Below are 14575 nucleotides of genomic sequence, written 5' to 3'. Positions count from 1 at the left end.
CCTTTTGAATAACTGAAATGTAAGCTTTTTAAAAATGCTTGTGGTTTTAAAGATTTCAGGAAATCTACAGTCCTTGGGATGATTTCAGTGATATTTTGTGATTTTTGGATAACAAATGCTGGTGCTTACTTGGCCAGCTGAATTAACTGAGTTTATATCACAAACTGTCTAAGGATGAATTAGCAATAGTGAGTTGGGAAATGAATGATCAAAGATGTGCATTGCTTGTTCTGCTTCCTTCAGTTTTTCATGTGAAGGAAAAGTTTGAGACTGCCCTAAAGGGAGACAAACCAGAGGACATCTAAATCTAATATGAAGAGAAAATTACAGAGATATAATTTTTGCTGGTTTTAAGCTTCTCTTTAGTGTTAAAGGTGCAATATTTTCTAATTTGAAGGAGAATTTCAGCATTGGTTTGGGAAGTCAGATACATTGAAAGCAATGCCAGAACCTTCAATGAGCCTGGGAGTGCTATTGCCAGAGCTGCAAAAAAAATCACCACCCAGCTCCTAAAGTTTATCAAGTAAGTGGCATTTTAATCTAAATAATGCTTGAATCCTGGTGGTTTTGAACAGTGGAGAGTAAAAACAGCTCAGGATCCCTTTGTGGTGAGCCCTGCTTTAAAGGAAGGACAGGTGTCTAATTCAGTGTTACCTTAAATACAGACATGTTTAGCTTAGAGGCATTTTACCTTTTTTTCCTGGTGTTACAGTCCCAAAATGTCACTTGAGATTGAGTATGTTAAGTAGCTCAGCCTGTAAAATGTGACTTCTGTGCTGTCCTGTGTAGAAGTTCCTGTTGTAGCTTGTCTGACTTAATTGAAAGGTTAAAATAAACTGAGAGCTTTATTTTGAAATGAGTGTGAGCAGCCTTCCTGCAGCTGGGCAGGCCCCTTTCAAATCCCTAATCCTGATTTTTATATTCCATTTAATACTCAGTTACTGTCTTCCCTTTAATATGGAGCACTTGGTTGTGCCTGAGTTTAATTTAGGAAACAACAGCAGCCCTGCTTTTGCTATTCCAGTAACAGAGATTTAATTGCATTGCAGTGACCAGGACTGTACAAATATTTTTGAATTATGTAGCACAACAGATGATGAACAAGATTGTCATGATGCTGATCTGGTAAGTTGTGGGGTTTTTTTGTGGAAAATTCCAGTAATTTATGGTGGTCAGAAAATACCAGCAACCTTCAAATATTGTTGGTAAAATTGCTGAGTTATTTACATAGCTAATACAAACATGGACTATATTAGGAATCTGTATGAATGTTTTATGTCATTTATTATCAGTGAATTGCATTACTGGTAATATTTAGTGACTGAAGTTCAAAGTTGTTGGGTAACTTCTAATTGCAATTTCTGATGGTGGTTTTTCCTTTTCTCAAACCACTGAAGATTCCACACTCCAGCTCTTGTCCTTACCTAGGATATTGCTTTCCAAGTCTCCCAGATGCTGTATTGTATTTTTATGCTCATTTTTTGTCTTACTGACAAAAAGAATTAAGAAAAAAATTTAATTTTACCACAGTTTCAAATCTAATGACACTTTTAGCCTCCATCACCTATTTTTCCTGTATCACTTTTAAGATAATTGATTTTATTTTGTGCAGGATGATGAAAAATGTGTTCCAAGAACATCATACAGAAGAAGAAAAGTGAGTTGGCCAATCTTCACCTTATAACCCAAATCAGGTTGAATTTTTTCTTGCTGTATTCCAGTAATACTTTTCCTAACTTTATTTTCCCCCTCAAGGGACGGGGTTTAAAAAAAGGGAAAAACCTGAAAAGTGGCTATGATGAAAACTGCTGGAAGAAGCAGTGCATGGAACTCGTGAATTTAATTTTCCAGTGTGAGGATTCTGAACCTTTCAGGCAGCCAGTTGATTTGGATCAATATCCTGTAAGTTGTACTTGATAACCTTAATAGATTCTTCTTTTCTTGCTGTCTTACTGTGCCTTGTAAGGGGATTATTTTACAAAAATCTGTATTTTCTCAATTAAAATGAGTATCTTGAAGGTCTAAAATCTGTTTCCTGAGCCTGAGCTATGAATTTGATTTTTTCTCTCTCTTTTAGCTGTTCATGGTAATCTTACTACCCCCTTCAGTCTCTTTTTTCCTCTAAAAATCCAACAAACTTAATCTAAAGGAAAAAAATCTTCTTTACAGCAAATAATTTCTCCTGGTGACTCCATATTTTGAGTTTGAGTCTCACTTCAGGATTTAAAAGCATCTTGAGGTTCTCTAAAAAAAACAAGAATGGGAGAGAAAGAGAGATTGAGGTGTTTTGATGGGTTTGATTTGGGGTTTTTTGTGTGGTTGTTGTGTTTTGGAGCTTTTTTTTTTGCTGTTTTTTTATACCATATCTGTTGTTTCTCACAGTCAAATTCATGGGATAATGAAAAGGAGATTTTAAATCCAACTGTCTCAGCAAAAGTGTTGCTTTCTTCTGTGGTGCTTCCCTTTCCACTGCTGCTGAGATAATTTGTGTAATTTTAGCTACTCCTAAATGACAAATAAAATTCAAAAGGTTTTTTTTTTTTCCTTTATACTTTTACAGATTTTTTTCATATGTTTTTTACAGGATTACAGACATATTATAGACACTCCAATGGATTTTGGTACTGTGAAGGAAACTCTGGAAGCTGGGAATTATGACACTCCAATGGAACTGTGCAAAGATATCAGACTGATATTCAGTAATGCAAAATCTTATACTCCAAACAAAAAGTCAAAGGTAGCTGTTACTCTCTGGGGGTTTGTGAATGTCTTCATGAAATAAATCTTATTTTGCAGTTTGTTTATCAGTACTTTTGATAAAGCTGCTGGTTGGGTAGATAATGGGGAGAAATAGAACAAAATATTTAATATGTTCATTTCCTGTTTATTTGGTGTTGCACAGGACTGCCTGTGCTTTTCCTATTGCTTTTCTGTGCAGATTTTGATGTTACAAATATTAATCTTGAATCAAAGGCTCTGTTTTTAATAGAAAGCACTTCCTTACCCAGATTTACAGTATGACCTTGAGATTGTCAGCACTGTTTGAAGAGAAAATCCGAAGAATTGTTTCAGATTTCAAAAATGGGCAGAAACAGAATGAGAAGCTACGGAGAAACCAGAGGTACACGAGAAGATTCAATAATCAAAGCTCAGTGCAGCAGCCCACCAAAATGCTCAGGTAATCAAATCATGGAGGTATAAAGATCCATCTCAGCTGGCTGATACTCATATTGACTCTCACATTTAGTCTGTGAAGAGGGGAATGACTGATTTTTAAATGGTTTATAACCCCAGTGAAACTTTTAATAATTTTCATGCACTAGGAAAAATATGTTAAAAAACAGGGGCTTTTTTATAGTATAAAACTGAGAAATACCTGGGGACAGAGGAGTAGAAAATGTTGGGTTTTTCTTGAATATTTGAATCAGAAAATCAATATTTAACTAAAATAATGAGGAATGAAATAAAGATTACTTGCTGGATATATTATGAACATGAAAATCTGCATAAATTACATATTTGGTTACATACAGAATACAGTCAGTCCTGTGGAATTTCCAGGAATTGTCACTTGCTATAGCATTTAGTTGGGAGCCAGATTTGCCTTTTCTCTTTTGGAGGCAAACAAGCTTTGGACACAATTGCTGTTAGACATGATTAACTCCTGTTCTTAATTTGCATGTGGGACAAAATACACAAGCTAAATGTGATCAATTACTGAAACTGAGCTTTTCCCTTCTGCTGCTGTCCAGTCTTCGTTCTCTGGCAGGGAAAGGGCAGGAGTGAGAGTTTAATTAAAAAAAAAAAAACAAAAACCACCAAAAAACCAAAAACCCCAAACTAATTTCAGGGGATTACTTTTATACTTTAAAATAACCACCCACCAGGATGGGCAGAAATTGTCTTTTGAATCTCATTTGTGCTCAAATCTGGAGAACTGTGTGTGACTGTTCAGGGGGGCACAGCAGAAGTGGGGTTTGGGATAACAGAAATTACACACCTTGTGCACCTGGATGAATGCCTGAAAACCTGCACTGTAAGGAAAAATTGACAAAAAGCAGTTCTGTAGGTGAAAATAATGGACTGAGCAGGATGACAGGTAGCACTCAGGCATGTGGAGGTAAGGAAGGATCAAATTAGTGAAGTTTTCTTTATTTTAAACAGTGAACTGTAAGGTTCCACCTTCTGTGTGTGTTGGGAACTCAGTTTATTGTGGAATAATAATAATTTGGTAACATTTAGTTGGAGGCTCACATGCACCTAACTAGAGGCTGGGACCCCGGCAGGATTTGGGCCTGCTGCTGCTGCTGCTGCAGTGAAAATTAGAGCACAGCCATTGTCTGGAGGACATCCACCATTAAATTCTGTTTCTCAGAGCAGACAAAGATTGTCTCCTCTTGTATGACTGCCCAAGGAGTGCAGATTGTTACTTAATGAAAGTAAATGTTTTTAATGTTTAGTAAATGTTTATGTTCATGTTTATCCTTGCCAGAGTTAAAACTGTCCCACACCACATTAGCTCATAAAAACCTCCCAGAAATAAAAAAGCAAATTAAATGTTGTTGCCTTCTCTCTCCTACTTTCACTCTCTCTCTAGAAATCTGAAGCAGAAACCACTCAAGTCTCAGGCCAAACTTGAATCTGAGCAGGAAGATGCTTTTCCTCAGCCTACCTCAAGCAGAGCTGCCTGTGTCACAAGCCATAAACCCAACCCTGGCTCCTACCACCAGAGCTCCTCGGGAGAATCCTCAGATTCTGCCTGCCTGGCATCCTTTGAGAGGAATGGCAAGGCCAGATCCACACCACTGACTAATTGTTCTGCTTTGTCATCAGGTCAGGATTTAGAATTGCTGCAGTTTGCATTCTCAGTTGTTAAATGAGCTTTGTGTTTTTAACGTGGAATTTTTTTCCACAAGGTTTAGGGTTTTTGTGTGATGCACAATTTTGTTTTACTGGATTTTGGACATTTAGATTATTTACAGTGAATGTTATAAAAATATTTGTGTACTTCATATAATTTTTTGCTTTGAAATAGTGTAGAATACAGTAAATTTACTTTTATTAATGAAGAAATTTGTGAACAGGAAAGCATAGAGTGATAATTGATACTATATAAAATACAGGTTGTATGCCCATATATGTATCTATACATTATATAAAACTTCTTATAGAGTATTTGATAATTGCTACTATATCAAATACAAGTTGTATGCCCATGTATGTATATTTATATTATATAAAACTTCTTATAGAGTATTTGGTAATTGATACTATATAAAATACAGGTTGTATGTCCATATATGTATATGTACATATATGTTATATAAAACTTCTTATCCACACTTAGCAAATGACAGAAGTTCCCTGAGACTTAAAAGCTTTCTCTTTTCCTCTATACCTCACCTTGAAAAAGTTCAGCTTATTTCAAAGAATAAGAATGCAAGTTCTGGTAAAATCTGTTAGAAAATGTTCTGTGTTTTGGAGGGTTTTTTAAATATGCTTTTCACTTAAATCTGGTGTTTGAAAAGAGCTGTTTCGTTTTAATTGAAGCTTAAATGCAGGTTAAAGAAGCTTCCTGTCACTGAACACTGTATGAATATGGATTTTGTTGAGGTATCAGTTTGATATTCAGGCATGAGGATGCATTTTAAGATAATGTGAGAAAACTCTGAAGATTCCAGGATCAGCAAAATGTAACTCTTAACTGGAAGCTGTTTAGAATTCTAACTGCCAATTGCCTTTTTATTTAACAGAGAGTGAAGTAGAAGGTTCTGGGGTTTCTTCATCTTCTTCCTCTTCATCTTCATCCTCCTCAAGCAGCTCAGAAGACAGCAAAGGCTGTGCTGGGGCTCCTGTGTCCTCCTCTCCCCTGCACAACGGGGTGTGCAGGAGGAAGAGCAGCCGCAGGCTGACTCGGAACCGAGCTGCTCAGAGGAAACAGACAGGTGGGGTGCCAGGAGTGTCTTGTGAACAAAAAGAAAATCCACATTTTTATATTTATATATTTATATTTATAAAAAATATCTGAGTGGAGTTAGTATTTTTTTAATTGTTGTATGTGTAAGATACTCTTTTTTTAATTGGTGTGTGACGGTGTTCACAGGGGTCTGAGGATGAGGGAAGAGACAAGGATCTGACTCCATGTTTCAGACGGCTGATTTATTATTTTATGACATATATTATATTAAAACTATACTAAGAGAATAGAAGAAAGGATTTCATCAGAAGGCCAGCTAAGAATAGAAAAAAAGGAATGAATAACAAAGGCTTGTGTCTTGGACAGAGAGTCCGAGCCAGCTGACTGTGATTGGCCATTAATTAGAAACAACCACATAAGACCAACAGAGGCACCTGTTGCATTCCACAGCAGCAGATAATCAATGTTTACATTTTGTTCCTGAGGCCTCTCAGCTTCTCAGGAGAAAAAATCCTAAGGAAATGATTTTTTCAGAAAATATCATGGCTACACTGGTGCTAATTTTGAAGCTCTCAAATACTACATTCAACTTTTTAAAATATTTTTTTCATGACTAGGGGAAGAGGGCAGAAACCCAGAGCTTGGTGAGAGGGAATGACTTGTAACATATCTTAAGAAAAAACAAAACCAGTGAAATTTATGACAGGAAAAGCACCTGACTGTCACTAGGGCTTATGTTTCAAGCATGTCTGTGGGTTGAACCTGCCCCAGTTTTTACAAGGTTTCAAAGGTGCTGTTCCATATTTAAGATACTAATCCCTGCTTTCCTTTACAGGACCACTTCTGCAGAACGGGAATACAAGGAAAACGGTCAGGAAAAAGTTATATGGAAGTGACTCTGAAAATACTTCAGCAATGACATCTGAGTCCCTCAGCAACAGCAAGGGCAGGCACAGGAAAACCCCACGCAGGAGTGCTGCTGTGGCTGCCAACAAACTGAGGCTGATGAGTGATGTGGAGGAAGAGGTGTCGAGCTCGGAGAGCATCGGGATCTGCAGGAACAGGAAGCTGCCGCACCGCAACGCCTCGGCCGCCGCCAGGAGAATGCTGCTGGAGGGCTCTGAGGATGAGGCAGGCCTGAAGTCTGAGAGTGACAAAGAAATAGAAGAGCAGCTCACCAAGAGGAAAACTCTTTCTCAGCCTGGCTGCTCTGCTCCACGAAGGAAATTTGTCAGCGAATCTGAGAATGGAAGTTCGGATTCTGAGCCCGACGCGCAGAGCAAGCAGAAGAGCTGGCACAGCAACGGGCACAAACAGCTCCGGGGCCCTGTGTGCTCTGTGTCTCCCAAAGTGAAAAGTCCCACGTTAGACTTTTCAGAGGAGGACTCCAAAAGCCATAATTCTGAGGATGGGGGTGGCCAAAAGGTTTCTGAGCAGTCAACACCTGCCCATCACAAGCCTGCAGTGAGCAATTCTGAGGATGAGGCGGACTCTGAGTCAGACAGGTGGAATGGCAGGAAAGCCTCTGGGCTGCAGCTGTCTCCTCCTTTAAAAAAAGCAAAAGTCTTGAGTGATTTAGAGGACACAGCAGAATCTGAAGCAGAAGGCAGAGAGGAGGAGAAGAGTTGTGTGTGGGAGAGCTTGGTGCCCACTAGGATTGTGAGGAGTTCCAAATCTGGAGCTGCCTCCAGCTGCCATCGCTCTTCTGATTCGGACTCGGAGAGTGATTCCAATAACAGCAATTACTGTGAAACTTCTGCAAAGGCAAAGATGAGGAAGAGGAAAGGAAAAACAAAAATAGTTAGAAAAGGTAACATTTTTAAAGTTAATTTCTCTATTACTTAATCCTAAGATAACACAGGAAATCTCCAGGAGAGCAGAGTGTTCTCTCTGTCCAGCTCCTTGTTTTGAGGATAACCAAACCCTCTGGTTTGCAGTTCTGTTACCTTGCCTTAATTTCCTGTTGAGATCCTCTGTGCTACAGCAGATTTACAACTGTTAGTTTCAGTTTGAAGTAACTTTATTGATAGTTTTCCAAAATGAATTTGATGGAAATGTGTTTAAATTATTCTCACATCCATGGTGTGCAGCAGAACCTGAAACTTGATTTGACTTCAAGATTTTGTCAGTGATGTGTAGAGCCCTTAACACAGACAGGCACTTGGCACAAGTAAGAGTTATATTACACTTGTTTCAGAAAGTGAAATTATTTTATTTTTGTGTTTTATTCTTTAATTTTATCTGTCACTCAGACCTTTGTGTGGTGGCTGGTCATGATTTACAGAGTTGGTTTGGTTTGGTTTTTTTTTAAACTTACGAGAATGATGCTGATGTTTATTGAATCAGGTCATATGCATTGTGCCTTCATGTAATCAGGGAATTGGTCCTGATTTGGAATTTGAAAGACTATTCAGAGGTTGGTGTTTGGTGCAATCCCTCCAATCCTGTCAATGTACTTTAAGAATCTTAAGAAAATTATTAGTTTTTTAACTAATTACTGTATCTGGTAAGATGACTCTGTCTTGACAGTTTTCCACAAGGAATATTTATTTGTTTTGTCCCAAGATCTCATATTTAATACATTCATAGGGTCATACTTGAAGAGTTCCTATTTTTCAAATAATTATGTCTTTTATATATATAACTGTAACTATATATGTGTATATATACACTGCTTAATTAGCCAGGTAAACAATTTATGTAGAAAGTTTTGCTTAGGTTATTTTTAATATATATATATAGTATAAATAACACATAATCTATTTTGATATGTAAAACAGTATATATATACTATATACATACATATATAGTGTATATATATATATACACATACATACAGTCTGTATGTAGTTCTGTAATGTATATTATGTTATATATAATTTCTATTATAGGTGTGTAGTGTTTAGCATGGAATTTTATATATCAGAAAAGACTGAAAGCAGAGTTTTCAGATAAATTGTGCCAATACCTTGTGGGCTGTAGTGCCCCCTGCAGCTGAGCTGGTTGGAGCTCAGGCTGGATTTTCCTGCCCAGGTTTGGAGTTTGGCCTGAGCTCCAGGACACCCTGATGAACCAAACTTTCACATCTTTGTGGCTTTTAAAAGCTCTTCCAGTTTCTGGGGGTACTTGGTTTAATGCTCCCCCTTTTTGCCTGTGCCACCTGCTTGTAGCTTTGCAGCTTTTATTTCTGGATGTTCAGTGGGGAATTTCAATACATTTTATTATAGATTTGTTCCAAATTTAAATCTCGTATACAAAGTATAATTTTAATATTCTGGCAGTGTTGCACGAAGGCTGGACTTCTTTATTCTTTAGCTTTGTGTTCCAGCTACTTAATAATATTGGAGGACAGTGTATAATATAAGATCTAACTCTTCTTTTTAGTCTGTGGATTAATTCAGCTTTCATACAGCATTTTGCAGTGTGCAGCAGAAATGTGTTGTGCTTCGGGCACAAAATCACACAATACAACTACCACAAGTAGTAATATTCATGTATCATTTCTGGAAGTTCATAACAAAGAAAGGAAATTAATTATCCTTTGAAAATGTAAAAATAAGAATATACTGGAGTAATACATAAAAGTATCTACATTTAAATAAGGACCAGATTTTGTTTATGAAGAGATTGTTAATATTGGTACTTGAGCTAGACATTTGAATTTATACCTCATAATTTTTCCCTCTGTTTATATATTTTTTTTATTCATATGTATGAATTGTCTTATTTTGACAGGAAACACTGATCTTCATAGTATATTATTTACACATGGAATATTTGTTTTAAAACACAACATAAGCATTATATTCTGTATTCATTTAAAAAACAGTGAATAGAAGATTCACTGTTAGCAGCAAACTGAGTGTTAAAGTCACTAAGGAGCTGAAGGGTTTCTGTTCTCCACCTGAAACCATCTGAAATTGAAATTTGAAATCCACGTGAAATTTGCATCCACATGAAATATTATAGTTTCTTTTTAAGGATAAAAGGTCTAAAATGTGTAATTAACATTGCAGCTTTTTTTCTAGTAAGAAAAATACAGCTTTTAATGATACAGGTATTACTAATATGACAGCATTTGTTTGGTAAGGGAGGGAATTTGTAATTTCTGAGTTAATTAACAGGGTGATGCTAAAGAAAGCTCTTTAGAGACCATGAAAAGGTTTGAAAGTGACAATCTCTAGAGTTAAAGGTATCCCTGGGATACTGCTGGTATTTTTAGTAAAGAATTGAGATAAATTGCACTTAACAGTTGAAATTCAGTATTTGTGTATTTCATTAAAAGTGGCAGCATTTGGCCATAATAAACTAATAATTTCAGGAATGTAAGACATTAAAAAGAACTTTTCCATCTTCCTTTTGTAGAACAAACATCAGAGGAGGCCAGCCAGAGTGCCAAAGTGCTGCGGAGCAGGACGTGCATCATCAACTACAAGAAACACATCAGGGTGTGCAGCGTGGGGGAGAAGAAGAACCCGCGCAGGTGTGCCACGCTGGCAGCCAGCAAGATCAAGATCATGAGCGATGCAAAGGAGGAATTATCCAGCTCAGAAAGTGTTTACCCAGCCAGGAAGAACCGCAAGCAGCTCCAGGGCAGCGTGTCCTCAGCCTGCAGGAAGAAGCTGTTCAACAGCTCGGAGGTGGAGGCTTGTTCCAAGTCTGAAAATGAGAGTGAGCAGGTTTCTGGCAGGAAAAAACCTTCCTGCTCTGAATCTTCTGTTTCTAAAAGGAAATATATTATTGAGTCTGAGAATGAAAGGACTGACTCGGAGACAGAGACTCAGAAGCAGAGTGATAACCACGTGCAGCCACACAAACCCCTCTGTGCTGCAGCTCTGAATAATTTTGACTACGACTCCTCAGAGGAGAATTCCACAAACCACAGGGTAGAAAATGGGGGAAACTGGGGAATTTCTAGGCAGGCAGCTTCAGCCCACAACCATTGTACAAGTAACTCCGAAGAGGAGGTAGATTCTGACTTAGCTAAACTTGAAACTAAAAATACCAGAGTAGCAGCAAATAAAAAACCCAGAGCTTCTTTCAAGAGGTTAAAACGGGTGGATGACTTCAAGGAAACAGAATCTGAAATGGGGGGGAAAAGAGAGGAGAAAAGCTCTGTCTCTGAGGATGTGGAAGCACCTGGGACTGCAGGAAGCTCCAAAACCAACTTCCCCTGTTTCTCCTCGGACTCTGGAACCGACACCACCATCTGCAGCGACGCCACAGAAAGCAGGAAGCGCAAGAGGAAATCCAAACCCGGCAGGAAAGAAACCCTGAACCACGACTCCCTGAAGCCTTGCAGGAGGAGGCCGCAGCGCAGGAAGCGGCGGAAAGGCAGCCAGGAGCAGGACTCGGAGGAGCTGGAGTTCAGCCAGGGCCGGCGGCAGCGGCGCTCCAAGATCCGCACGCGCAACGGCGGCCGGCGCACCGTGCGCTACCACGACGACGACGACGACAGAGCCCTCGAGGAGGCCGCCTGCGAAACGTAACCTTAACTAAAGGATAGCCAGCCCATCTCTTTTTTTTATTTCTGTTTCTTTTTTTTCTTTTATTTTTTCTTTTTTTTTTAATGGTAATAGCACTAGAACTCGTGATGGGTGCTGGCTCTTCTTTGTCCTACATTTCAGGGAATATATTTATATTTTTCTATGAAAAAGTTATGAATGTGATTAGATGATGACTTTCTCCTTTTTCATATTTTGACTTGCACTTGCCTGCCCATGTAGCAGCATTTAGCACAGATGCCAAAATGTGCCTCATTATAGGGGCAATTTTTTTGTCTTTACTGGTATTTTATTACATATAAACAAGAGTTAAAAAAATGTTAAAACACTGCAAACAGGTTAATAGCAGTATGTTGAGTATTATTGTTATGGGTGCTGCAATGAATTACTACCTAGGTCATGCAACATTCAAGAACAGATTTCAAACATCTCTAATGCTGTATGAAATCATCTACAATAGTAACAGGCTTCTAAATAATAGTACACACTCTTAAAAACCTGGTGGATGCAAGCATTGCTTCCAAAGAGGAATGAGAAGGCTGATAACTTCACAGCTGGATTCAGTGCAGGTGTTCAGTGCTCTGTACGAGCAGTTACCAGTGATGAAGTTTATTTGCCACTTCCAGAGGCTTTGGTGAACAGAGGGTTCTGCTGACAGGTAGTACATCATTAATGTGACTTCTATACTGTAAACTTTTAAGATTATGAAATGCAGGTGAACTCTTGGGCCTAAAGGGTTTTTGTGTGTTTTCTTTATAAAATAGAAAAACAAACAAAACACTTGTTCTGTTTTCTTTATGCGTGGAAAGCTTGAGGTGCAGGATTCCGACATTCCAGACCTTTTTTTTGCTGCGTTTCTGTTGTTCCTCCATATTTAAAGTGTTTGAATGTTGGATTTCCCATGGATTAAACCTTACCAGTTTCTGAGCTTTGCAGTATATCTCCTGTTTTCACAGTGTTTGAGGTGGCTCTCGTTGACAAGAAGGAAAATTTCTCCAGGAAAATACGTGGAGGTCCCTGGTTGAACACATGGCAACAACAAAAACACACAGCAGCTTTGAATTTTTAGTTTTCCCTGGAATTGTGCTGGTGGGAGCCCCACAATGGCTGCCCCCAGCCCAAAACCAGGGAATCCCTGCTCCTTCCCCACTCCAGGGTTCCTCCTCTTCTCTGCAGCTTCTCTTTCTCACATTTTGGAAAACTTGAAAAATGTAAAAACACTTGAAAAATCTTCAGTAGAAGATGTGGCAGAGTATCAGATTTACCCTAACCTAGCTCATGTGAACTGAAATAGCAAGTTTGGGAGTTGGTTTTCCAGCAGGTTGGACTGGTAGTGGGATCCAGAAGGGTTTGGGAGTAAAAAAAAATTAGTGCAGCTGCGCAATCCTGGTGAATAATGACAGAATTTGTACAAATGGAAATCATTGTAGAAAAACGGGGCTGCCATCAGTGAGAGCCACTTCTCCAACACCCTCACTGACATTGTTTGCATTTAAGTTCACTTTTGCTATCCCAGATGTTATCTCAGCACAGAGAAATACTCTTTTTTTTCTTCCTTAACACTTTCATGTGAAGTCCAAAAATAATTTAAATTGTTCCTTGCCCCAGGAAGTTTTGTTTAGAGCATAGTCTTTAATAGGATGCAGCAGAATTCTGTAAATTCAAGATAAATGTTTATCTGGATTCTTTATTTGGTTTCTGAAATACAAACACAGTTGTGTTTAGTGATAAAACTTGAAGGTAGTTTTGTGTTTTCTTTGAGGAGCAAACTTTGTTATGAGATAGTAAGTCCACTATTTTTTTATATTTTCCATAAACTTGATTGTTTAGCAGCTGCTTATTCTCAGTGTTCTCTGGAGTACAACCTCCAATTTGGGAATAATTGAACTGAACATCAGAGTTTTTATTAATTTTCAGTTTGAACAGCTAAAATTTGGCTGGTAGGTTTTTATTTCTAATCTAGGCTTAGATTTACAAAGCTGGTTTTCTTTCAAGGGCTGTATTCTGTCACTGCACACACAGGTTCATGATCCCTGAAAGCTGGAGAAGGTTCTGCCCTTTGGGGCTGCAGATCCCACAGGGAGTCACTGCCTTAGGGACCCTGACACTTTATTTTGTAGGCAAAGCATGTGCTGGTCTGTATTTCCTAATTTTATACACATAGTGGGAAGAGAAATCATTAAACTGGGAAGGTATTTTCAGTCTTTCACCCTCTAAGAGTTTATTTATTTTTAATTTATTAAAGGAGCATGCTAACTCTTATGGGACAGGCAGTCCTTTCACCTTCAAGTGAACATTTTTGGTTTTGTCTAGCTGTACTCAGGGAAGTGAAGTAGTAGTCCTTTAAAAGTAGGATCTCTATTTAATGTGACTTTTGGGAGTTGTTTTGGTTTGTTTTAGAGCAGGACCTGAGTCTGTGATGGTGATCAGGCAGCATGAACAGAGGGAAACATTAAAGTGCAGGACAGAATCGTAAAGGAGTCAAATTCTTTCATGTTACAGGCTTTGATGATGTGTACATGTGTTAGTGGACCAAAGTAAAGCTGTACATACACCTGGGATGTGTGGATTCTCTGTATTTTCTACTTCTGTCAAGGTCGGGATTGAAGGCACTTGAGATGGTATTTAATGTTTGGACTCAAGCATTTATTATTTCTTATCAGTGTTAACAGCCTCACACCCATGAGTTTGTGCCTTTCATTAACAAGGCACAAAATGGCCAACTATCTCTTGTTACAAGCTCTTTTAAGACTAAACTATCCAATTAAGAAATGACACTTAGATTATTTTCCCTTTTAACCCAATAACTGATCCCTCAAAGCCCACAATGTAGACTTTTCTGTCCAATTACAAAATACCACCCAAACTCATGAAGAATAAGGAAGAAGAAGGTGAAGAAGAGCAGCCTGCCTCGGCCCTAAAATCTCCATCTTGCTTCATATTTATTACTATATTCTACAACCCCAAACTTTAAGTTTTCCACCCTGTGATATTACACACTTCTAACCGACTACATATCTGTAATCCCAGTGCTGTCAATCAATTTTGGAAGTCTTCTTCACAGCCTCAGGTCAATTGCAGTGTTCTCTTGCGAGTCTGTGCCTTTCAGCACAGAAAGTTTAAAATTCTCAGCATCCAGGATTCCAACAGGATC

General features: G+C 38.3%; 1 protein-coding gene across 1 annotated transcript in view; it reads left to right on the top strand.

The window, feature by feature from the left end:
- The window catches only part of BRWD1 (bromodomain and WD repeat domain containing 1), a 45361-nt gene extending 31384 nt beyond the window's left edge, over positions 1 to 13977 (top strand). Inside the window, exons 31-40 of the mRNA XM_005429740.3 lie at positions 398 to 523; positions 1050 to 1125; positions 1613 to 1657; positions 1756 to 1902; positions 2585 to 2737; positions 3009 to 3178; positions 4598 to 4833; positions 5754 to 5945; positions 6753 to 7727; positions 10283 to 13977. Of these exons, the coding sequence (XP_005429797.1) occupies positions 398 to 523; positions 1050 to 1125; positions 1613 to 1657; positions 1756 to 1902; positions 2585 to 2737; positions 3009 to 3178; positions 4598 to 4833; positions 5754 to 5945; positions 6753 to 7727; positions 10283 to 11406 (3244 nt within the window). The 3' untranslated portion in view covers positions 11407 to 13977. The remainder of the gene's footprint in view (positions 1 to 397; positions 524 to 1049; positions 1126 to 1612; positions 1658 to 1755; positions 1903 to 2584; positions 2738 to 3008; positions 3179 to 4597; positions 4834 to 5753; positions 5946 to 6752; positions 7728 to 10282) is intronic.
- The last annotated feature ends 598 nt before the right edge of the window (positions 13978 to 14575 follow it).

Source organism: Geospiza fortis, unplaced genomic scaffold (assembly GCF_000277835.1).
Source record: "Geospiza fortis unplaced genomic scaffold, GeoFor_1.0 scaffold302, whole genome shotgun sequence".
In the NCBI taxonomy this organism is placed as follows: Eukaryota; Metazoa; Chordata; class Aves; order Passeriformes; family Thraupidae; genus Geospiza; species Geospiza fortis.
Note: the sequence above shows the minus strand (reverse complement) of the source record. Positions and strands in the feature narration are given on the sequence as shown.